Source organism: Gobio gobio, assembly GCF_949357685.1.
Source record: "Gobio gobio genome assembly, chromosome: 1".
In the NCBI taxonomy this organism is placed as follows: Eukaryota; Metazoa; Chordata; class Actinopteri; order Cypriniformes; family Gobionidae; genus Gobio; species Gobio gobio.
Window position 1 is genome coordinate 46,649,301 of NC_137097.1, and position 24,067 is coordinate 46,673,367.

Genomic DNA, 24,067 nt, shown 5'->3' on the forward strand with positions numbered 1-24,067 from the left:
TAGTACTGATTCTGATTTTCCAGAAATCATACGGAAAAAACGTATCGTTTGGTCAATGTAATAATAAATCACATGCCTTTTTTCAATAACTTTGACATTATTTGTCATAAAAAATTATATAATTTCTATACATTTTCTCTATGAATTGGTGTATTTTATTTAACGGCAGACAGTTGAAGTAAGACGTACCTTTAGCTAACCAATCAACATCTGAACTTACTCTGTTGGGCGTATATAACCTTTCAGCCAATAGAATTCGACTTCAGTCAGATTGATTTCTAACAGAGCCATTCCCATTATCATATTTGCAGTTCTGCCCTCAATACAAATGAGCTGTCCAAGCCTTTCTGGGCGTGGTCGGACAGACTTCACGAGGGTTTTTTTGTGGATTTAATCCTCTAGTTCAGCAGTTGTGGCAGAGCACTTTCTGCAGGAGGGCTGTTGTCGAAGTTTGTGGGTCACGTCGCAGCAGACCGAGACAAGCAACCATGACTTCAACAAATATGTTTCAGGGAATTGATAATAGTGGCAAACCAAGTTCAAGGTATGGGCTTTGTGCTGACAGTTTATTTAGAGAGCAAACCAGTGTTTGTTGTGGGTTTGGTGTTGACACTTGCATATGTTTATCTAAATCAGCAATCATGATTCTTTACGGGGTGGAAGAGGAACTTTAGCATGGCCAAGCGCTACATGCTAACTCGTATTAGCTAAGCGACAATACTTGTATTTAATGCACCGTATGAGGTCAAATTTCTATATATAACCCTTTAAGTAAACAGCTGTGGAGTGTGTATATGTGGTGGTAAAATACGATGTTACAAATTATATTGGTTTTAATTTAGTCAATATTGTTTGTTAGCCGTTAGCGGCAAATGTCCCGAGACTTAAAGAGAAGTTTTATCAACCACCTAGACGCATTTTACTTTTTATCAAAAACATATTTGCAAATGAAAATGATGGCTATGTTTTTGTTTAAAAAAAAAAGTTGTCTTTGAATAAACATGAATGTATGATCAACGCAGACTTTGAAGTAGGCACATTTCCTGAAAGTGGTGTTGTTCGGAAACGAAATAACGTCACAGGCTTGCGTTTCGTTTATTGTGCAGGGCTTTCATTTTCCTAAATAAATACACGAATTATTATTAAAATTCAGCATTTGACGTTAGGTAAAAAACTTGTTGGCCCATAAAAGCCGGACCGCCTAAACTCACAACTGTAAATGCGATGTTCCGCCTCTCATATGTGGGGGCGTTGTTTTTCAATGTTACGTGTAGTTTTAGGTCATTTTATTAATCTCAGTAAGGAGACCTAATATATAATACTCTTATGAATCATTGTACATATGTGTATGCCTGTGTGTAGGGTACTAAGACCTCCAGGTGGGGGTTCCAGCAATCTCTTTGGTGGTTATGAAGAAGACACTTCGGCCTCCAGACGGCCTAACAAAATGTCGTCCTCTATTTTTGCGCCTGCAGAAGAGTCTCAGGGGAGTCCCAAACGCTCCAATCCCCCAGGTGAGCTTTCAGCAGACAGTGCATTTTCTGTCTCGGGCCTCTTACACTCCGAGTTGAATTCATCACCACACTGTTACTCAGTTTTATGTGTTTGAGTCTTGCTCAGCCACTATGCAAACGGGCACTTTTGCATTTGTTATCTTGTCACCAATAGCAGCATCAAAGCCTTTTCCTCAGTCTGATAAATTAACCAGTCAGTAAACTCCGTGAGATCATACATAGTCTGAACTGATGAAATTGCACATCTAGATAAGGTTAAAGATCATATTGCTAAAACACTAGCAGCTCTGTCACTGGGTAAGTATTGATCTGAAGTTTAAAGTGCTATTAAACGTTATCTAGTTTTGAGACTTTATGTTCTGGGTTTATAAGCAGTCCTCTTTTGTTAGAATAGTAAGAATATTTCATGCTATTTGCATGCTAAAATAAAAAAAGTGATGCTAAAATAACACCGCTACAAAGCTGACATTCACTTGTGTAAATGAATATTGTTTCATTGGGAATATAATTGTACATTATTATTTGAATGTATTTATAACAAGTATATATGATCCAGTAATTGCCACAACTAGCATTAGTGCATATTAGCAAGCTCTGATGTATGTGTCTCTTATTGTCTCAGGTGGAAAGAGCAGTGGGATATTTGGGGAGCCAGAGGCTCCTTTGACTCGGAGCAGGCCAACTCACCATGGTGGAGGATCCAGTAACATCTTTGGAGATGCCCAGTCAACCCTACCTTCTGTGAAAAGTCATCCCAACAAACCGAAGGTAGACAACCCCTAACCAACACCTTGTACACTTGTTTTTTTTATGCATTACCTTTACATTTGTTACTTAGGCTGCGTTCACACTGCAGGCTGAAACGACCCAATTCCGATTTTTTTTTTTTTTTTGCCCTTATGCGACCTGTATCTGATCTTTTCATGACAGTCTGAACGACACAGATCCGATCTTTTTAAATGCGACCCAGGCCACTTGGGTATGTGGTCCAAATCTGATGCATATCCGATCTTTTGAAATGCGTCTTCAGTCTGAACTGCCAGGTCACATGTATCCGATCCGCACGTCGTTGATACGCGACAAACGTCATCATTGTACGTTGAAGTAGGCGGGAATGAGAAGATAAAAAGCCTTTTTAAAAGGATATAAACTCTACTTTATTTGTTTTTATTTTGTTTTATTTGTTAGTTTTGTTTGTTTAAAATAGTACAGAATAGTCAGTAACTCCCGTTCCTTACTCCAGTCCAGTGGTTGCGGTAATGCACAAGAAATAGTTGCTAACCGCCAATAAAAGAAGTACGCACCTGTTGCTAGCCAATACACTCCAACTCCAACGCGTTTCTGCACTGTTATGGGCCGCCGCAGACGTGTCTCTTCCCGTGACAAAGTTAGTTGAAGGCGCTCCCAAACATAATTGAAGGTGGATCTGGTCATTCTGAAGTTACTGACGAATTCGGTATCAGTAAAGCCACTCACATCAGTATCCCACCACTCCTGGCTGCGGCTCCGCACCCACACGTTTCTCTGTACCGACGTTGCTACCACTGCTCCACAAAACGCCATGGCCAAAAACCTTGCTCTCCTCCTCTTTTTTAATTTTCTTCTTAACATGAGAAGGTTGTAATGGTGCTGGCTCCGTTGCGAAAATAACTTTAATAAAGCTAAACGAACTCCAATGCTGACACCCATATTTGGCTACTTCCGTAAACAACAAGTGACGTCGTTGACCGTTGAGTACTCTTCTGCGCATACGGGTCACTTCTGGGTCATTTCACGTTCACACAGGAGATCACAAAAGGTTGCATTTAATTGGAAATGTGAACGGCCTTGCAAAAAAAAATCGCATTTTTTCAAAAAATCGGAATTGAGCATTAAGCCCTGCAGTGTGAACGCAGCCTTAAATGTATCATGGTTTCCACAAAAATATTAAGCAAGCACAATTAGTTTCAACATTGATAATAATAAGAAATCTTTCTTGAGCAGCAAATCATCATATTATAATGATTTCTGAAGGATCATGTGACGCTGAAGACTGGAGTAATGATGCTGAGAATTCAGCTTTGAATCACAGGAATAAATTACATGTATTAAAATAAAATGCAGTGTTTTAGATTTTATTCAATTTCTATAGACCTATAGGTCTAATAGACCTGCCTGCAAAAACCTGAAAAGCACTGTTTATGTATTTTTTTTTTTTGTGTTTATTCTATTGTATTTATTTGTGAAGGTCCTCTAAATTTTATTTGTTCTTTTTTTTTTTTGTTACTGACCGTTTACTTGTCTTTAACAATATTTAAAATTTGTATATAAGATAGGCTAGTAGTTTTTAGTTTCATAACCTTATTTATTAAGGTTACATGGGTCATAAACAATAACTAGGCCAAATGTACTTCCTTTGTTTATTACTACTTTTTTGTAGGGTCAGTGAAAATTGACCACTTGCCCAGCCGGGCCAGTAGGAAAAAAATCCTTAGCGTTAAGCCATGTCACTGCTTTACTGTATTTTTCAAAAATATTTGTATTAATCAAATAAATGCAACCTTGTTTTTCAACACAAACCATAACTGAACTCTGAAAATCTTTATTTCCACCCATTTCAACTCTAACGCCCTTCTGTTCTCTGTAGGACAACTTAGGTGTGGGTGTACCTGCTACTCCAGATCCACCAGGTATAAAAAAAAAAAACCTGTTATTCACAAAATATTAGTCATCTGTTCTTCACGCCCCAGTTTATTTCTCCTCAGTCTGTGTTTTTGGCATGCAGTTCCTTTTCCCATTTGATTTTAATCTCTCTTGCAGCCCCAGTGCCTAAGCAGGTGACTGTAGTTCAGGAAGTGAAGGTGGAGCCAGCCACTCCTCAACCTACACCTGAAAAAGAGGTGGCAGCCCCTGCACCTGCACCTGCCCCTACACCTACACCTGCCCCTGTCCCTGCACCTGCAGCCAATCAGAATCCTGAGCCAGCCACACAGCAACCAACAGAAAAAAACCATGAGCCACGCCTCGGACCACGACCTCGCTCTCACAACAAAGTGATCAACCCACCAGGTGGAAAATCCAGTGTGGTTTTCTATTAGCCTCATGTGCTGCTTTCAGTCATTGTCACTTCCCATCTTCCATCTGCTTTTATCCTGTACTAAATCCTCTCATTTACTTAATATTTTGGTTAATTCTTTCCGCTGAAGTCTGTCACTCTGCATTCCTTTACTGCTTTTGCACTTTCTGATTCATTCCTCACTTTTCCTTTCTCCTTTTTCTTCTAATTAAAATCACTGTAAACTGTCACTCCAACAACTGAATGGTTATATTTCCCTTCAAATGGTTTGCATATACTGTTGTTTCTCTGTATGATTATGTTCTCTCAATTTGCTAATGTATTAAATGCGAGTTTGCCTCTTGAAACGCAGTACAGTCTATGCCGTGTTCAACTGGAACCACTGTTGGTCGCCAAAGCAAGCTCTTCAGTATCAGTGTGTTCAGATCTTCCTTTGAAACTCAGTGAATGTGTTCTGATGGCAATGGCAAATTTACTTTTGTGCAATAAGGTGGCTTCATTTCTCTCTTTTTTTTTTTTTAGTAAGACACACAGCCAAATGTATAAGTAATAGCTCAGATGCAAAACCAAAACGAACTGCACAGTTGCAATTGATAATCGCTGAAGCACATGTTTGGCAATGGACAGAATAATGTGTACAATCAGACATCATTAACACATCATACTATTACAATGTCCATACATGCATTCGAATGTAACCAGAGACCCTTAAAGAATCTTCTGATATGCCTGATTCAGTACTTGAAAAGAGTTGCTGCGACATGATTGTTTAGTACTTTGTTGAATTTGGCCTTTGTTCCCATTAGCCATCTGCTTTATTCTTTACATGGCAGTTGGAAGGTCAAATATGACACATCTGTGAGCATGTGTGGGCATTTCCCACATTACTAGTGCCATCCCTGCCCAGAATACTTCAGTGTTTGCTCGGCAATTCGACCGGCTGTGATGAGGTCACAGAGGCCTGTTTCATACAATACACTTCTGTATTGTTCATTTGTATGCTGTATTGTTGCTTTTTTTTTTCATGACAATAAAAGGATGTTTTACCATGTTGCTCAAAATAAACAGAAATCTTCATTTAAAGAGTTGCTTGTGTGCATGTGCTTGCTGAATTTTAACTTCCTGAGTCAGGTCAATATTGTATAGAGCAGGGTATGTACGGTACACGATGCTTAAAGAGAGAGTTCAATAAAAATGAAAGTTCTGTATTTTATTCACCCTCAAGTTGTTACAAACCTGCATGAATTTATTCTGCTGAACACAAAGAATGTCGGTTACTGGAGATGGGCCACACTGATTTCCTTAGTATGGAGAAAAAATATAATTCAAGATATCTTAAATGGCAAGTATTATATCGTCACTGCGGAGTCATGAACGTGAATTGACAACAGACCCGGAAGAGAAGACAATGCTGAATAAAGTCGTGGTTTTTGTTATTTTTGGACCAAAATGTATTTTCTATGCTTCAAACAATTATTCTAACCAACCCACTGATGTCACATGGACTACTTTAATTATGTTTTTATTACCTTTCTGGACATGGACAGTATACCGTATACATTTTCAATGGAGGGACAGAAAGCTCTCGGACTAAATCTAAAATATCTTAAACTGTGTTCCGAAGATGAACGGAGATCTTACGGGTGTGGAACCACAAGAGGGTGGGTCATTAATGACAGAATTTTCATTTTTGGGTTAACTAACCCTTTAATATACACTCACCTAAAGGATTATTAGGAACAACTGTTCAATTTCTCATTAATGCAATTATCTAATCAACCAATCACATGGCAGTTGCTTCAATGCATTTAGGGGTGTGGTCCTGGTCAAGACAATCTCCTGAACTCCAAACTGAATGTCAGAATGGGAAAGAAAGGTGATTTAAGCAATTTTGAGCGTGGCATGGTTGTTGGTGCCAGACGGGCCGGTCTGAGTATTTCACAATCTGCTCAGTTACTGGGATTTTCACGCACAACCTTTTCTAGGGTTTACAAAGAATGGTGTGAAAAGGGAAAAACATCCAGTATGCGGCAGTCCTGTGGGCGAAAATGCCTTGTTGATGCTAGAGGTCAGAGGAGAATGGGCCGACTGATTCAAGCTGATAGAAGAGCAACTTTGACTGAAATAACCACTCGTTACAACCGAGGTATGCAGCAAAGCATTTGTGAAGCCACAACACGCACAACCTTGAGGCGGATGGGCTACAACAGCAGAAGACCCCACCGGGTACCACTCATCTCCACTACAAATAGGGAAAAGAGGCTACAATTTGCACAAGCTCACCAAAATTGGACAGTTGAAGACTGGAAAAATGTTGCCTGGTCTGATGAGTCTCAATTTCTGTTGAGACATTCAGAAGGTAGAGTCAGAATTTGGCGTAAACAGAATGAGAACATGGATCCATCATGCCTTGTTACCACTGTGCAGGCTGGTGGTGGTGGTGTAATGGTGTGGGGGATGTTTTCTTGGCACACTTTAGGCCCCTTAGTGCCATTTGGGCATCGTTTAAATGCCACAGCCTACCTGAGCATTGTTTCTGACCATGTCCATCCCTTTATGACCACCATGTACCCATCCTCTGATGGCTACTTCCAGCAGGATAATGCACCATGTCACAAAGCTCGAATCATTTCAAATTGGTTTCTTGAACATGACAATGAGTTCACTGTACTAAAATGGCCCCCACAGTCACCAGATCTCAACCCAATAGAGCATCTTTGGGATGTGGTGGAACGGGAGCTTCGTGCCCTGGATGTACATCCCACAAATCTCCATCAACTGCAAGATGCTATCCTATCAATATGGGCCAACATTTCTAAAGAATGCTTTCAGCACCTTGTTGAATCAATGCCACGTAGAATTAAGGCAGTTCTGAAGGCGAAAGGGGGTCAAACACAGTATTAGTATGGTGTTACTAATAATCCTTTAGGTGAGTGTATATTATAATATTAATATATATTATTATAATATTTTAGATGGATTTCATGGTACTAGACAATATTCCCCTCATCAGTTGTTGTACCATTATTTCCTTAAAATAAATATTTTCAATTAATACAGGGTTTAAGTTAAAATTAGAGCAAAGTTATTTAAAATCCAATGCATGTAAGAGTATTTTCAGTCATAATTTTATGTTTTTATTTTTGTTGCATTTGGATTTAGACATTATCAAAGACTACTTATTCGTGGCTGATTTGTTTATTTTACCCCCAAAAATTGCTCTGTCAAAAGTAACCAAGTTTCCATTCCGTGAAGTGCAATTTTTAAACATTCCAAATGCCACATTTTTCAGTCTATAATGAACCAAAACCATCAGAAGGTAAAATAAACTCCCATTTAGGCCTACATTTCCTTCTGTTAGGACAATAATGATGTTTCTTTTTGTATTCTTAAATTGACAGCATTCTACATGAGGTAGTGGATTTTGATATAATTTTATGATCTAGTTTTATGACTTTTATCCAGGAATCAGTGGTCAATACAATGTTACAGAAATGCAAATGGCACAAGTTTGCTAAAAGTTTTACGGAAATGTAACTAAATGTACTTTTTTCATGAATCTGCAGAGGAGAGGCTGCTCATAGCAGAGCCAATGGGTGGAGCCATAACCCTATCGCTAAACATAACTCCACCCATTGGATCCAGAGAGGGGGAGCTGGACATCATTTGGCTCTAGCACCAACTTGCATTAGTAGCCTCTCTTGACAATTGCCTTAATCGCAATGCCATTTGAAGACGCGTGGGGGCTAGCGAGCAACATGATGCAATCTGTGATGGGTTTGGCAAGAACTTTTGCGGTCGGCTCTAAAAAATTGCTTCTGATGCCTTAAACCGATTATCTTCGAATGGGAAAGTGACCTCTATGTGTGATTCCCTGGGCCATTGATTTATTTATTAGTGTTGGCAGCTCGTTAAAAAAAAATCCATAAAAAATTAAGCCAAAGAAGGATTAACAGACAGCACATTAAAGGGGGGGTGAAATGCTGTTTCATGCATACTGATCTTTTGGCACTGTTAAAGACTTGGATTCCCATGCTAAACATGGACACAGTTCCAAAAGCTAAGGTGGACGTTTGATGGGAGTATTTCTTTGCCAAAATTAGTACTTCCTGTTAGTCATAAGTTTCGAAAAGTTTTTTTCGATCATGGGTCCGCTTGACGTCAACAGGGCGGAATTTCCTTGTATGGGCCGTACGGACAATTCTACCGGAAGAGCGCGCGCGAGAGAGAGAGAGAGAGAGAGAGAGCGAGAGAGAGAGAGCGAGAGAGCGAGAGAGAGAGAGAGAGAGAGAGAGAGAGAGAAATAGGCTACGCCCATCAAAGCGCTGGCTCGTACAGATGGAATTTGCTTTCCCGGAGTTGCGCAAATATTTATGTCTGTTCCCTGCATTTCGGTGCCGATTGTTTTATAAACAAGGCCCAGTTCGACGACGGATTTTCAGATCGCCTAATACTGAAGGATGGAGCGGTCCCAGCGATAAAGGTCCCAACGTTGGAACCGCAGGTTTGACTGCTTCAAATGTCTGTTTTTGCCTATGCCCATCAAGTAACTTAGCCCAAACATGATCACGTATTGATCAATGGAGCATGCGATGTATAGTGTGTGTACATTTGTTTAGCTGGCCACTATATGTGTATGTTTGTGTATTGTAAAAGCACTCCAAACAACAATACACAAAGAGTGGGGAAATATGTTGAACTAAATAAGTGCGCTTCTTCATTCAAATGCGCTACTATTCCATGTCTTTCTATGTAAACACTAGCCTGACGCGCAAAACCAGTCCGCTTACTACAAATCATGTCTTCACAAACCACGCGTAAACACACACACACATACACACACACACACACACACACACACACACACACACACACACACACACACACACACACATTGTAACACTCGCGCTTGATATGGTGTTCTAAATAACACAAGCCGCTAAACATATTATATAGTTAGTGTAACTTATACCACATAGTCGACGTCCTGCTCTAGTTGTTTTTGCTGCTGCTCCTGTTCAACTTCAACCTCTGGGTCTGATTCCGGATCATAGATGTATGGCTGTATCTGATTAAAAGCCATTTTTTATGTTGAATAAAGTTTTTCCCCGCTTTTAGGGATGACGCAGCTTTCAGACGCACTCAACTCAGTAACAGCGGCGCGCGCTCGACATTCTTTAGCTCCGCCCACACGATACGCCCCCAGCCGCACGGCTTTTTCCGGAAAGACTCGGAACAGCGCATCTTTCTTTTATAATTATAATAAAAATAAAGACTTTTCGGAGATATGCAGGATGCAGTGCTACTCTATAGGTACTCAAGATTGACATGAGACTGACTGAAACTGAGTGTTTCCCCACCCCTTTAAAGTATGTATTAATTAATGCGTTAATGTTTACATTTAATATGCTACTTATGTACGGGATATATGATATATTAAATCATAAGTGTGGCTATAAATAATGGTGTGCCTATCAATCCGCGTTGTAGGAGGACAGCAGCAGCAGCAATGAGACATCAGTATTCCTGTGACGTCAGCTGGCCCATCCATCCTCACCGACGGAAACAGCATCACGAACCCCCGCCGCCCTGTCAACCACCGGATTGATTTCTAATGCCAAAAAAATTATCAGTCTGACATAACGCTAGAAATCAGCATCCGATTTTCAATGACAGCGAGAACCTATACGCGCATCGCACAGTAGCCATTTATTCCCGTATTTATTTATTTATTTGCCGTTTTTCCTCCCCTCCATTGATTTTTCAGTAATGGCTGGGCTCGCGAGCTGCGGCTGTTGAGAGGCAGGTGCGTCGTCAGACAGGCGCTCGTTGGGCGTGATGTGATGCGATGGATTTCGCTCCTGTGCAGCGATGAGACAAACGCAACCGGGGAATAATCGAGCGGTAGCGAGACGCGTGTGATCGCCCTGCCGACACTGGCGCCGGAGCACGGGCGGGGAAGAGGGCTCGTCCCCTCGCGAGCGCTCCGTCTGATCGAAAAATATTGAAAATTAAACGTTCGTGCGTCCCGAAATCCGGCTGTTGCTGGTGAAACCGGGCCGCGGAGCGCAGTGGTATCATGTGCACCTGATGACATTGTCATGAATTCATAGAAAACATTTCGCCATTTCTATTCGTGTCGCCGGTTATTTATTTATTCTTTCTCTAATAACGAGCTTCGATCAAACGTCGCCAAGATGATGGAGCTGGACGAGGTGGTGTACCAGGACGATTATGGGGCCGTGTCTGTCATGTCAGAGCGGGTGTCGGGCCTGGCCAGCAGCATTTACCGGGAGTTCGAGCGCCTCATCAAGAGCTACGACGAGGAGGTGGTGAAGGAGCTGATGCCGCTGGTGGTGAATGTTTTGGAGAACCTCGACTCGGTTCTGACGGAGAACCAGGAGCATGAGGTGGAGCTCGAACTTCTCAAGGAGGACAACGAGCAACTCATCACTCAGTATGAACGGGAGAAATCGCTGCGCAAACAGGCGGAGGAGGTAAATAATAAGATTATCTCATCATCACTCGTTCTCTTCATACAATGTCCTATTCAAGCAGGAGAGGTTTATTATTTGGTCATTATTGGGTCTGTATCAGTGATGCGCGGGTTGATCCAAAATGAGCGGGTGCCCGCGGCCACCCGCGGTTACCCGCGGTTACGAGTCATCCAAAAATATTTTTAATGATATTCGGGTCACGGTCGGTCGGATCGTCAATAAATCCTTATTTACCTTTTGAATGTTGAGCGTTATTAACTTTTGAATAAATGCTGACGCGGGACAAAATGCCCGATTTCCCAAAACGTTGAACTGAGCAATGCCATTGTACCATTTTAATAGGCTACTTTTAAACGCATTTAAAGTCAGTTTTATGTATTTTCTGAGAGGGGGCGGGATTTTTGTTGGGAAAGTCGGGGGAGAGACGCACACTTCGATTAGACTGGATAAACACATGCAGCATCTTAATTGTTAAGAAAATTTAACGAAATAAATGAATAAATCAAGCCTGTATTACATAACACTAGGCTATATCATACAGCATTCAGAAAAATAACAGTTTGCGCTCCTAAGGGCTTTCACACTTTTCCAAATGTTTTCCAAATGTGGGCTGATGAATTCTTCAAGCCGGGTCGAAACATAAACATCGCGTTCATCAATAATATGCATCTGGAGCTGAAATGGAAAATGATGGGCCGCCTCAAGAACTGCCTGCTCTCGCCGCTGCACCTCTGAGCACCGCCAGGGCCTGAAACATTTTCTCAATGGCCCAATGAGCTACGATGAGCATTTACTACTTTTAAAAAATGCGGGTCAGGAAGCGGGTCGGGTACAATATTTTCTTCTTTTTTTTTGCGGTCCGAGTTGCGGGCGGGTTAGTTGAAAACGTCGGTCGGGTGCGGGTTGTTTATACATTGACCCGCGCATCACTGGTCTGTATACATTTACAAGAGCATTGTAAACATTGACACGGGGTGTTTAACCATGTAAAGCCTGACATGTGAAATATGGAACAGTTTATTAACCCTTCTTCGGACAATATCAGATTTATTCAGAGGCCCAAACTTGAGAAAAAAAGTTGAGTAGCTATAGTAGACTACTACATAAAATGCATATAGGCTAATATCAGTTGTCACTCTTTATCTCCCAAAAATATATCTTAAGATGACATTTAAATGCTTAGTTTTTTAATCAAAGCTCTGTTGTTTAAATTGTTTGGGGCAAAACATAAAGCATGCAATACAATGATGACCAAGAGATGTACAAATAAACATTCATCAAAAGCCTTATCTATTAAATTGGACAGTTTTATTTCAAATTTCACATTTTAACATGTGTTTTATATATATATATATATATAGATTCTTATAGTATAAAAGTTATGTTTGTTTTATAAAAACCATTAAAGATGCAAAATAAAAACGATAGCAAAAAGGCACGCGCACCACGACCTGAAGGGGGACAATTTTAGAATTATACTCAAAAGGCTCATAAAGACTCAAAATGTATGAACTTTCCCTATCAATCAGGTGAAGGCAGAAGGCATGAAGTATATTGTTTGCAACAGGTTTTAAGCAAAGTTTTTTTGGCTTTACAGGGTTAAAGCCTGTATCTATGCACATTCACATGAAGTAGCCTACTACCTTCTTGCTTTATTTACACACAGTACTGGCGTCGTAAACAATTATTGCTGTTCTTTGAGAAGTAATTATTCCCTAAGGTCTGTGTGTTGACCTGGTCAATTCATTGTCCTTGACCCTGGGACATCCACTTGAGAAACTGTATACAGTCCTGCCATGTGCATTAGTTCCTCTAGAAATCCCTCTGTTTTATCTCATGAATCGTATGTGTTGCTCTGCCTATTTTTGCTGGAAATAAATCACTAAATATAAGAAAAGATTGCCTCATACACACGTTTGTACATAAATCATATGCAGACAAATACTCTTATATGTTTTGTTTTTTTGGTGCATCAGCACAGGCACTACTATGACCAGACAGCTAGAGGGAACAGATGCCCTTTAGACCCTTCACGAGCATCAGCACTACATGCTTACATTGCCAAAACATTTTCCAAATGTAACTATATTATTGACCGTACAACTAGAGCATTATTGGCATTCTAGTTGTGTTAAGCTTTATATCAGAGTTTAAACAGTGTAAGTAGGCTGGAAAGAAACGTGAGTGTGTTCTCTCTTTAAGCGCAAGTCATTGTTGTAGTTGTAAAGATTTAACGTGTGAGAATAAAATGGAGAGTGATGATAGAGCTGTCATAACTGAGAAATGTAACAAACGTTTTTCAATATCATAGATGATTCAGAGAAAGAACACGTGCTGATGGAGTGCAGTAACTGCAGTGATGCTTCTCACCCATTACTTGATTACTTCAATTTCTACAGTGGGAATGCTGTGATTCACTATGTCGATCCATACATGTGTGTAGTCTATTTTTTCTTCTGCCTAGATATATTTGGTTATATTTGTACTTTTTTTTTGTTTACAATTTTTATTCCAAAGAAGCAGCATTTTTAAATGTGTTTTTTTTCTTATGTTTTATCTCTAGACGGTATTTATACATGCTCTCATAACATATATTAATACTATAAACTATATAATAAATACCTATTTTCTGTTTCATGTTTTAATGCAGCAACATAAATATTTATTTGCTTTGCTAGAGGACAAAACTGGGAGAATGATTATGGGTAATCAATTTTCTCATAGAAGGAGGCTGGCTGACGCTGTAACCCGATTCTCATGTTATGAGACAGTCAGAAAGCACAGAGTGAGAGAGATAGTGAGAGATAGTGAGGCATGGAGAGAGAAAGAGAGAGAGAGAAGAGTGAGATAGTGAGGGATGGAGAGAGAGCGAGAGAGAGAGAGAGAGGGAGTAAACAGCATTCTCCAATTTCGCATCCTGTGGGATTATGGCAGTAGAATATAATGGCCACAGTAAGAACATCCACTTCAAGCCTGTATTAACACACATTCTTACTCTTAGAAGAAAAGGGTTCTGTCAGGCGCTTCATAGAACCTTTAGGGGTTCCCATCATGGGATCATTTTATGGATTTTGTTTTAATAATTAGTTAAAAAAAAATATTTTGATTAAATATATGAATTGAACAGCTTGTAAATTTATAGAACCTTTTTGGCATTAACGGTCCTTTAAAATTGGGTCAAGAACCCTAGAATTTATGGAGAACCTCATTGACCTTGTATATATAATATGCACATACAATTATCAATCCTCAAGAGAGAAATCACAATGTCTAATGACTCCGATTGAACAATAAAATAAACATGCAAGTTTAGATGTAATTTAGCTTTAGAAAAACTGACAAATCTAACAGTATAAAAGCTTAATGAATACAGATTATTAATGACGTGCATGAGGTTCAAGAAGGTTTTTTCTTAAAAGTTTTTTTTCTTTTGCTTCATATTCACATCTTTCTAATGCATGGTGACAGCTGCATTTGGCTGTGTGTAACCAGTTTAATTCAATAGTTTTGAATTTCAAACTGCAAAATAATTTCTTTATTTTTCAGCTATGACTCTGTTATTGTAGTTTGGATGTATCAGTAGTTAGATTTTGATACAAAATGGCCCATTTTTGGAACAGTTGTCTTGGAGACAGCGTTGCTAGACACTGTGTGATGATGCTCAATGACAGTTGGTCACCTCTTGCTTAGTCAGATCTAGTGTTGTGGCTGGCTTATAGTCATACTCGATTATACACACATCTCCACAAGTTTCACACATTTCTGTTTTCATTTAAACAGACTCAGCTGATTTCAACTAATTAAACATTTTCATAGACATACTTACAGGCTCAACTTTTTCTTCAAAGGTTTTTTTCTTTTGCTTCATATTCAAATCTTTCTAATGCATGTTGACATAACAGATGCACTTGGCTTTTGGCTCTACTCCAATTTTTCGCATGTAATTTAATGCACACAATTGTATTCAATGACTGTTTACATGGACAGCAGTAATCTAATTATTGACCTTAATCTGAATAAGACAATATTCTTATTAAGGTGTTTACATGTGTTACTTTTAGAATATTCTGTTTATGTTCCCGTTTTACATGTTATAGAACTTGGATTGATTAATGGCACATGTCATTACGTCCTCATGCCACGTTGTCTGACGTTCCCTCCAGAATTTAATGTACAGTGCATTCTGAAAATATTCACAGCACTTCACTTTTTTTCACATTTTGTTATGTTACAGCCTTTTTCTAAAATGGATTAAATTCATAATTGTTTTCCAAAAAGTTTGTTTGAAATCTTTTTGTTTGGAAGGATTTTATTGAGGCACAGATCTGGTGAAGGGTACAGAAAAATGTTCTGCAGCATTGAAGGTCCCAATGAGCACAGTGGCCTCCATCATCTATAAATGGAAGAAGTTTGGAACCACCAGGACTCTTCCTAGAGCTGGCCACCCGTCCAAACTGAGCGATCAGGGGAGAAGGGCCTTAGTCAGGGAGGTGACCAAAAACCCGATGACAGAGAATCACTCTGACAGAGCTCCAGCATTTCTCTGTGGAGTAAAGCATGGTGGTGGCAGCATTATGCTGTGGGGATGTTTTTCACCGGCAGGTTCGAGGGAAAGATGAATGCCGCAATGTACAGAAACATCCTTTATGAAAACCTGCTCCAGAGCGCTCTGGACCTCAGACTGGGGCGAATGTTCATCTTCCAACAGGACAACGACCCTAAGCACACAGTCAAGATAAATGATGTTTCATTAACAAAGTTCGGGAGGAGCACGTTCAAATGATCTATCCAATCATGATGTCATTCAAACCAGCTGTCAGCAATCAGTAATCAACATGTCTACCCAATCAGCACAAGTGGAGGATCATATAAATACCCAGTCAACTCAACAAAGTTCCTTGACAGGTTTTCAGCATCCCTCCACCACCCCGTCTTCCTCACACTCACCTGGTTACTTCCTAAACCAGACATACGGGGGGAGTACTTTGGGTTCGGGCCAAATACCGAGCTCGGAGCCCTCTCCTCGGACAGCACGCCAAATACGCATATCATTTATTCTATCTAACTTATTTGTAAGTGTGAACTCGTGAACAAAGGAGTGACTACGGGACAACTCTGTGAATGTCCTTGAGTGGCCCAGCCAGAGCCCAGACTTGAACCCGATTGAACATCTCTGGAGAGAACAGAAAATGGCTGTGCACTGACGCTCCCCATCCAACCTGATGGATCTTGAGAGGTCCTGCAAAGAAGAATGGGAGAAACTGCACAAAAATAGGTGTGCCGAGCTTGTAGCAACACACTTAAAAAGACTTGAGGCTGTAATTAATGCCAAAGGTGCTTTGAATACTTGAATAATTGAGCAAAGGCTGTGAATACTTATGTACATGTTTTTATTTTTATTTTTTTATTTTTTCGTTTCGTTTTGTTTCTAATAAATTTGCACAGATTTCAAACAAACTTGTTTCACATTGTCATTATGGGGTATTGTTTGTAGAATTGAGGAAAAAAATAATGAATTTAATCAGTTTTGGAATAAGGCTGTAATAACAAAATGTGGAAAAAGTGAAGTGATGTGAATACTTTCCAGATGCACTGTCGCTGTATCATTGCGTGATACTTTTGTATATTTTTTGTAATGTTTTAATCTGTTCGCTATTCACTGCCATTATTGGAAGGAGAGCATGCAGGACTATTTTTAAAATTTCTGCTTTTGAGGTCCGAAAAAGATAGAAGGACTTAGGACACTGGAACAACAGCAGGGTGAGGAAAAGATGGCTTTATTTTAATTTCAGGGTGAACTATCCCTTTAAGGTGTTTACATGTCTGTAATGCACTTCACAAATATGCAGAGACAGCTGCTAGCAAGTTTGGAAGATATGTCCCTCAAAAAGTGCAAAAACTTTGACTTTGCATGTTAAATAGTTTGTTTGGGCATCTGGACCAGCCTGACATGGCAACGACAGCTCAACCAATGCCTTGTCTGTTTGGCTGACCAATGGCAGATGGGGTGATCTGTTTGGAAACACTCATTATTTTTGTGCAGTCTGTTCAGTGAAACTAGTGATTCTGAAAATAAACACTTCATTTTTAATGGCTGTTCATGATTAAACTACAGTATTGAATGAGGGAACTTGTTTTGTCAAGGTATAGCAAGAACTTAAAGTAGCATTATGGGATTACATTATAAAAATCTTTACATAACATCCTAATGTCTATAGTATAATCCCAAATGTAGACATGCTGCTGATATGGGGTATATAAAGTACTGTAGAAATGATTTGTCAGTCAAATACTCATTAGAATGACATGATCGGCCTTGTGGGATGTTTTCATTGAAGGGGGATTTGAAGTTTATAATGTTAGATGGAGTGTGTTTGGCTTTTCCCTCTCTTTGCAGTGCTGGGATTACTGAATTCCAGGAGGCTGTTAGTGGCTGGGCCGCACTGCAGAAAGAGCCTATTGTGTTCCACTTAAATCCTTGCAGCTCAAAGTCACCACACGCTGCACTTCGAGTGTGTGTGTTTATGTGTGTGTTATGTACCTGGTAACTGTTTGTGTGTGTAAATGAGACTGTATTGTATTCAAAGAACCATCCATCCATCCATCCTTCCATCCATCCATCCAGTTAAAGGATCTGACGTTGTGTGAATGTGTGTGTTTGTGTAACAGAAGTTTATTGAATTTGAAGATGCCTTGGAGGCAGACAAGAAGGAGTTGCAGTCCATGGTAGAGACTTTAGAGCTACAAACAAAACAACTGGAGCTGAAGACCAAGAACTATGCTGACCAGAGTGAGTGCACTACATTGAACTACGTTCATTCCTATGCACACACGTTGACACAAACAGAGATTTGAGTATCTCTTACTATATATGTGATGTCCCTCTCTTGTAGTCTCTCGTCTGGAAGAACGAGAATCAGACATGAAGAAAGAGTATAACGCCCTTCATCAGCGTCATACAGAGGTCAGAGGAACCCCCCATCATGCAGTTTTTCTTTTTTTCTTTCTTCTATTTTTTATCTGCTAAAATTGCTCTTTGTGATTATGATCTTGATAAAAATGATTTTTGGCATGGGAAATGAATGGAAACCTCATGGAAATTCATTGGTCTAAAGGTGTGGAGACACACAAAAAAAGTTACAAATACAAAGTTCCACTTCTCGAAAATATCAGCATATACACTGACACAGATTTTATTTTCTCCAGATGATACAGACATATGTGGAACACATTGAGCGCTCGAAGATGCAACAGTCAGGCAGCAACCAGTCTGAATCCACAGGCTGCGGACGGGCGTGAGTAACATGAATAATTAGCGTGGTGCAGCCATTACAAGCCTTCGTTTAAATTAACAGTTTGGAATGTGCATCTGGAATTCATGTGTGTTTTGCATGTTTCTTTTGTGCTTTTAAGTAGCATGTTTTGTGGGTGATTAAATATTTATTTAATTCAATATTTTTGAATTTCAAACTGCAAACTAATATTCTCTTATTTTGGAACATCAGCTATGACTCTGTACTGCAGTTTGGATATATTATCAGAATACAAAATGGCCCATTTTTGGAACAGTTGTCTTGGAGACAGCGCTGCTAGACACTGTGTGATGATGCTCAATGACAGTTGGTCACCTCTTGCTTAGTCAGATCTAGTGTTGTGGCTGGCTTATAGTCATACTCGATTATACACACATCTCCACAAGTTTCACACATTTCTGTTTTCATTTAAACAGACTCAGCTGATTTCAACTAATTAAACATTTTCATAGACATACTTACAGGCTCAAATTTTGGTTGAGTTGTGAGAGACTCAGAACTGATGTGATGGATTTTGCCTAAGAATAGCCACAACTTCTGTATACATAATTTAATATATATATAAACTTAAATAGTTCATTTATCAAATTAACTTTAAAAACAAAGCTTTTAAATAGCTTTAGTAGTTTAACCTTGACATGTCTGAGCTGAATGAGTAATCTGCGCTGATTACTCATTTACCCACAGAATGTCAAAATATTTTTGTAAAATTATATATATTGTTATATTTAATAATGTTATTTATAATAAAATATAAAATAATATATTATGAAATAATACATTTTCCAATGACAAATATTTAAAAATGTTATGAAATTATAAATGATCTTTGTCTTATAATTGTCTTTACTGTAATTTTATCCTATGACAGTTCCTCTTTGAGATAATCAAGGTGGTGTTTGCAATTTCATCATGTTTTCAACATGAATCAATTCCATCTATTTTTTTTTACGTTTAACGTGACTTTATGTCCTGTGTTAGTATAGTGTCACTGTGTTTGTGAGTGTGTGTGTGTGTTCACATTATTTTTGTCTCTTTTTTTCTTTCTTTTTGTGCGTGTGCCGCTGTGTGTGTCTCTGCAGTCAACGACACAACTGGAGGAAAAGGTAAAAGTGTCCACAATCTCTGACAGTTTCCCAAACCCCTGTCTCTCTGAAGTGCTTTTATCTCCTATTTTACTCCTTTATAATGAAAAAATTAACCCCCTGCCTGTTCACCCAAACACCCTGCCCAGTTTAGCAGTCTTAGTGTCAGAGACTGAGAAACCTGTACCACTTTCTCCTATGTGGTTTTGTGTCTTCATATGTTTTCATCCTGTCCATTGTTTTTTTTGCTTATTTTCATGTGCCAATGTTGGGAAATATTTTACCTTACATCTACTTACATTTCTCTCTTTTTGTCTTTTTCTGCAGTAAAACAGAGCGCCCTCCATCACTGAGTTTGTTTCCTGGCGGAGATGGCATGGTACGTAGGGGTCCTGGGGGCAGGGGCGCCGCTAGCAATTTTGGGCCCTATGAAAGAATTTGATGTTGGGCCCTCTACCACACCAACCTAGCTATCCAAAATCTTTGTCTGCAATTTAATAATACTGACCAATTAAGCTCCGCTCGCACAACCCAGAATGCCCCAATTGGCTGATGAAACAATGATTAAAATTAAGATACAATTTATACAAAACAAAACTTAATGAAGTGGTCACAATCATGTCTGATCAACTCCATTCATCTTATGATGTGTCCTATCTCATGCTGTTCACTTTTCATAATCGACATAGATTGACATATTGACAACATAGACATAAAAAAACAACATTATAACATTTAAACATAAATATAAAAATAAATACCTTAATGGCTGCAACAATTATAGCACAGATAATTTTCATGTCGGAGTGGGATTTGAGTGAACGTAGTTTTTACCGGTGAGCGTGAGCGGTTCATGAGTGGAGCGTTTTGCTGGATTTTGCCAGAAATGCGGCATCATTTTTTTATATTTGTAACTCTTTGGTAGATTATACATTTATAATACATTACTACTAGTACTGTTACTCCTAATAAAACCGATCTCAGGGGGCCCCAAAAGTGTGTGGGCCCTTAAAATCGTCCTAACTTTCCCCCCCTTAGCTGCGCCCCTGCCTGGGGGGGCTAGAATGGTTTCATCAGACGTCTGGCATTCCAGCGGTCTCTGCAGACCTGTCTACGCCCCTGGCTACCAGGTGTGACAGATATGACTCCACCCTGAAGCGCCAGGGGAGGAGTCATGATAATCATCACTCTGTCAGACACTTCCCCTTAAGCCTGCTTGTGTTGAGATCAGGTTCATGGGTGGTTGTTCGGTGGACACCAGCAGGCCTCCAAGGGTCCATGGTTTTGGTTTAGCCGTCCATCCTCTGCTCTGTGACGTTTTTGTCTTATTTTAGCCATCTGAAACGAACAGATGTGTTTAAAACAAGCTGATTTAATAAACTGAATCTCACCTACATGAAGCATCTATCTGCTGTGCACACATAACTAAACAGCTGTTCTTTGAAGGAAGAGAAAATATGTCATTCTTCACTTCCAGTTTTCCAAATAACTCAAGTCACATGAGTATAAAGCAATTTGAGTTTTGGCGCTTTCTTTGACAGAGCTTTTTATCTGTGGACCTTTCATGTTGCCATTTCAGCTTCTAGAATTTTTGTCTCGAAAATAAATATGTTTTTATTCCAAGCATATAGTAGTATTGCACAGACATGTTATCATTTATAAATGTTTTACATTTTCATGTTTGAATTTGTATGACAAAACATTTTTGCCTTGCTAGTAAGTCTAAATATTTGTCAAAACAATATCAAATATAGAAGTTTAGAAGAATATGTTTATTATCAAAAGGTGTGTGTGATATGTTGTTTCCTTTCGTTTAAGGAGGATGGCTCAGATTCAGACTCCGTCGCAGCCACGCCCAGCAGCACAGGCAGCAAATCAAACACTCCCACCTCGTCTGTTCCCTCGGCAACAGTTACCCCTCTGAATGATGGGCTGGTATCGGTGGAAGAGTTCAACATGCCCCGGGGGCGGGGCCGCAAGAATGCAAAGCGTCTTAGTAGAAACATGGAGGTGCAGGTCTCTCAGGAAACCAGGAACGTTAGCATTGGTGAGAGAAAGGGAGAAGAATTGAGGCAAAGAATAATCACTGAATAAAATGTAAAAGAAAATCCTTTAGAGTTCATTCTAATATGCTGATTTAGTGCTCACAAAACATGTATTATTATTATCAGTGTTGAAAACAGTTGTGGATATAACTGACATATTTTTTTCAGAATTCTTTGATGAATAAAAGAACATAATATATATTTTTTTAACAGTGTAAATGTCTTTACTGTAATTTTTGATCAATTTAATGTATCTGAATAGAATGCTGATTAGAAGTATTTTAAAAAAACCCATAATTTTGTGTTGACTACATCTACAGATTTACAAATAATGCAAAATTCAAATTTTCCCTTAAAGGACACTGATTGTGTGTTCTTCTTTTCAATCATGTGTGTTTGTGTGTGTGTGTGTGTGTGTAGGTATGGGCAGTAGTGATGAATGGTCAGAGTTTCAGGAAATTATAGACTCAACACCAGAGCTAGATATGCCCTTGGACCCACGGATGTTCGGAGGAGGAAACAGGTAGATGGATGCACATCATTCACACCATTAAATAGTGAATAAACAATACAAAATACTCAAGTTTAAGCACAAAATGACTACTATTAAGGATACTGTTTAGAAAGTTGATTTGTGTAATGTAAAGGATTCAAACTTTGAGGTAAAATAATAATGGAAAGAAATTATGACGCAAACTCTTGTTCCTTTGAAGTCCTTCTCAGGGCATTGTGAATGAGGCATTCGGCATCAACACAGACTCACTGTACCACGAGATCAAAGACGCCAAGTCTGACATCATTGGTGATGTGGACGCAGGAGCAGAACTTCTCGGTAAGCTTCATAGTTCAGATTATGACCTTTGTTGAACATTTTACCTCAGCAGTTGACTGGCACGTTCTCATAAATGTAGGTTAGCTTGTTTTGTATGTAACCTGCACTTAAGTTCAATGATTTTTCTTTTATATATATATATACTGTATATATATCAAGTACCATTGCTAAGCGTATGGTGGCTAAGGGCTTTTCCTCCTTGCACTTTAAACTGCATGCCTTTTGTCAGGGAGCCCACACTGCTGGATATATCCTCAAAGCAAGGTCTCTTGGGATGTCATGCTTGCTTCATGGCTGTATCTCCTACCCCTAAGCACATTTTGGTGTAATGAAGAAATCCTGAGTTGTTTAATTTAAGTACTTTCCTTTATTCATGTTGGCGGTTTTCTGATTTGTTTTGTTTCATTATCAAGATAGAGCTGTTGATTTGTTTATCTCAGTGTCTGTGAAGGTGGATCTTTCTTTTGATTGGCCGTCTCACTCTCTGACCCTTGACCCCTCTCTGTGCTTCCTTCCCGTGTGTGCTTCTCTCGGCCACGCCCCTAGGGGAATTCTCAGGTGTGTATCTGATCACTGATTGGTTGGTATTTTTATTTCTCATTCTTTTTTGCTCTTCATGAACTTTGCATGGATTTAACAATCCAAATACACATAATAAAACACATATTACATTACAGTTTTTACAATCGCCAAGATCTCTCAATACTTAGGTCATTTTTTCAAAACTCTTCACGTCGTTCTCCTAACCAACTTTCAACACAGCAGTTAATTTTACAATCAGAATTCACTGAAACTACCAAAACACTTCATACTGTATATGTCTCAAATCAAGTCATTCTTCCATAACAATAGCAAACACACCGTCACTACCATCAGGTAGCATTATACAATGTTTTCTTTTGTAAAAGTTAATTGCAAAACAAGAATGACACTCTCTACTGCTTATAAATCACTGCAGTATATGTTACATAGCCCAAGTTTACATTACAGTGCAACATTTTTCCTCAGTTTTCACCTTTTGAATGGATGGTAATGAAATTGAAAGACTAACACTTGTGTATGTGTTCAGTTACATCTAATTGCTATGATAGTATTTTATTTTTTTATATTCAGAATATATTTCAATATGGCATTACTGTAGAATGTCATTTTTTTGTTATGCTAGGTTTTGAACTTAAGTTTAATAGTTTTGAAAAGAGTATGTATATACATGTGCAAATTGACCTGTATAGTAGGCCTGCATAAAGTTTTGGTGGTATTTGTGTCTAAGTGAGAAAATAATTAATGTAATTTGAAAGTAGTAGTCACTGAATGCATTTTGTGCCAAAGCAATGATAAATGATCCACAGTTTAGCTCACATTGACTGACGTTGTGATCACTGTGTGAACAGTTTTTAAAAAGTGACCTAAGTATTGAGAAATGTGTCTTAGTGATTGTAAAGAAAAATTGTAAAGACCACATTAAACTATACTATACAGAAACACATTACATTAAAACGTTACACTTTAGTTCACGGTGTCATTGTTACAGTGTAATTATACATTTAAATACTGACTAATATTAATGAACTACATGTATTTAAAATAGTTTTAGGGTTAGGAGAGGTTTGGTTTAGGATTAGTTGTCTGTAAATGTGTATGTTGTATAGGGTTAGGGTTAGGGTGGGGTTTTTAAAATACTTTACTCTACTAAATTCAATACGGTTCAAAAGTTTGGGGTCAGTAA

General features: G+C 38.9%; 2 protein-coding genes across 2 annotated transcripts in view; both read left to right on the forward strand.

Annotated features, from left to right (window-relative positions):
* Nucleotides 1-264: 264 nt before the first annotated feature.
* On the forward strand, nt 265-5,791 carry jpt2 (Jupiter microtubule associated homolog 2). The gene is made up of 5 exons (XM_079835618.1): nt 265-544; nt 1,363-1,514; nt 2,137-2,282; nt 4,141-4,183; nt 4,314-5,791. The coding sequence occupies exons 1-5, from the start codon at nt 489-491 to the stop codon at nt 4,589-4,591; spliced, it is 675 nt and encodes a 224-aa protein (XP_079691744.1). The 5' UTR covers nt 265-488; the 3' UTR covers nt 4,592-5,791.
* Nucleotides 5,792-10,702: 4,911 nt separating this feature from the next.
* mapk8ip3 (mitogen-activated protein kinase 8 interacting protein 3) overlaps nt 10,703-24,067 on the forward strand; it is a 32,336-nt gene continuing 18,971 nt past the window's right edge. Inside the window, exons 1-9 of the mRNA XM_079817501.1 lie at nt 10,703-11,066; nt 17,736-17,856; nt 17,960-18,030; nt 18,273-18,361; nt 19,462-19,485; nt 19,792-19,843; nt 21,283-21,511; nt 21,930-22,032; nt 22,223-22,353. Of these exons, the coding sequence (XP_079673627.1) occupies nt 10,767-11,066; nt 17,736-17,856; nt 17,960-18,030; nt 18,273-18,361; nt 19,462-19,485; nt 19,792-19,843; nt 21,283-21,511; nt 21,930-22,032; nt 22,223-22,353 (1,120 nt within the window). The 5' untranslated portion in view covers nt 10,703-10,766. The remainder of the gene's footprint in view (nt 11,067-17,735; nt 17,857-17,959; nt 18,031-18,272; nt 18,362-19,461; nt 19,486-19,791; nt 19,844-21,282; nt 21,512-21,929; nt 22,033-22,222; nt 22,354-24,067) is intronic.

Coding starts and splice junctions, on each gene's coding strand:
- jpt2 (XM_079835618.1), top strand. CDS start 489: ATGACTTCAACAAATATGTTTCAGGGAATTGATAATAGTGGCAAACCA. Junction 545..1,362: donor AGTGGCAAACCAAGTTCAAG/GTATGGGCTTTG, acceptor GCCTGTGTGTAG/GGTACTAAGACCTCCAGGTG. Junction 2,283..4,140: donor GTCATCCCAACAAACCGAAG/GTAGACAACCCC, acceptor TGTTCTCTGTAG/GACAACTTAGGTGTGGGTGT.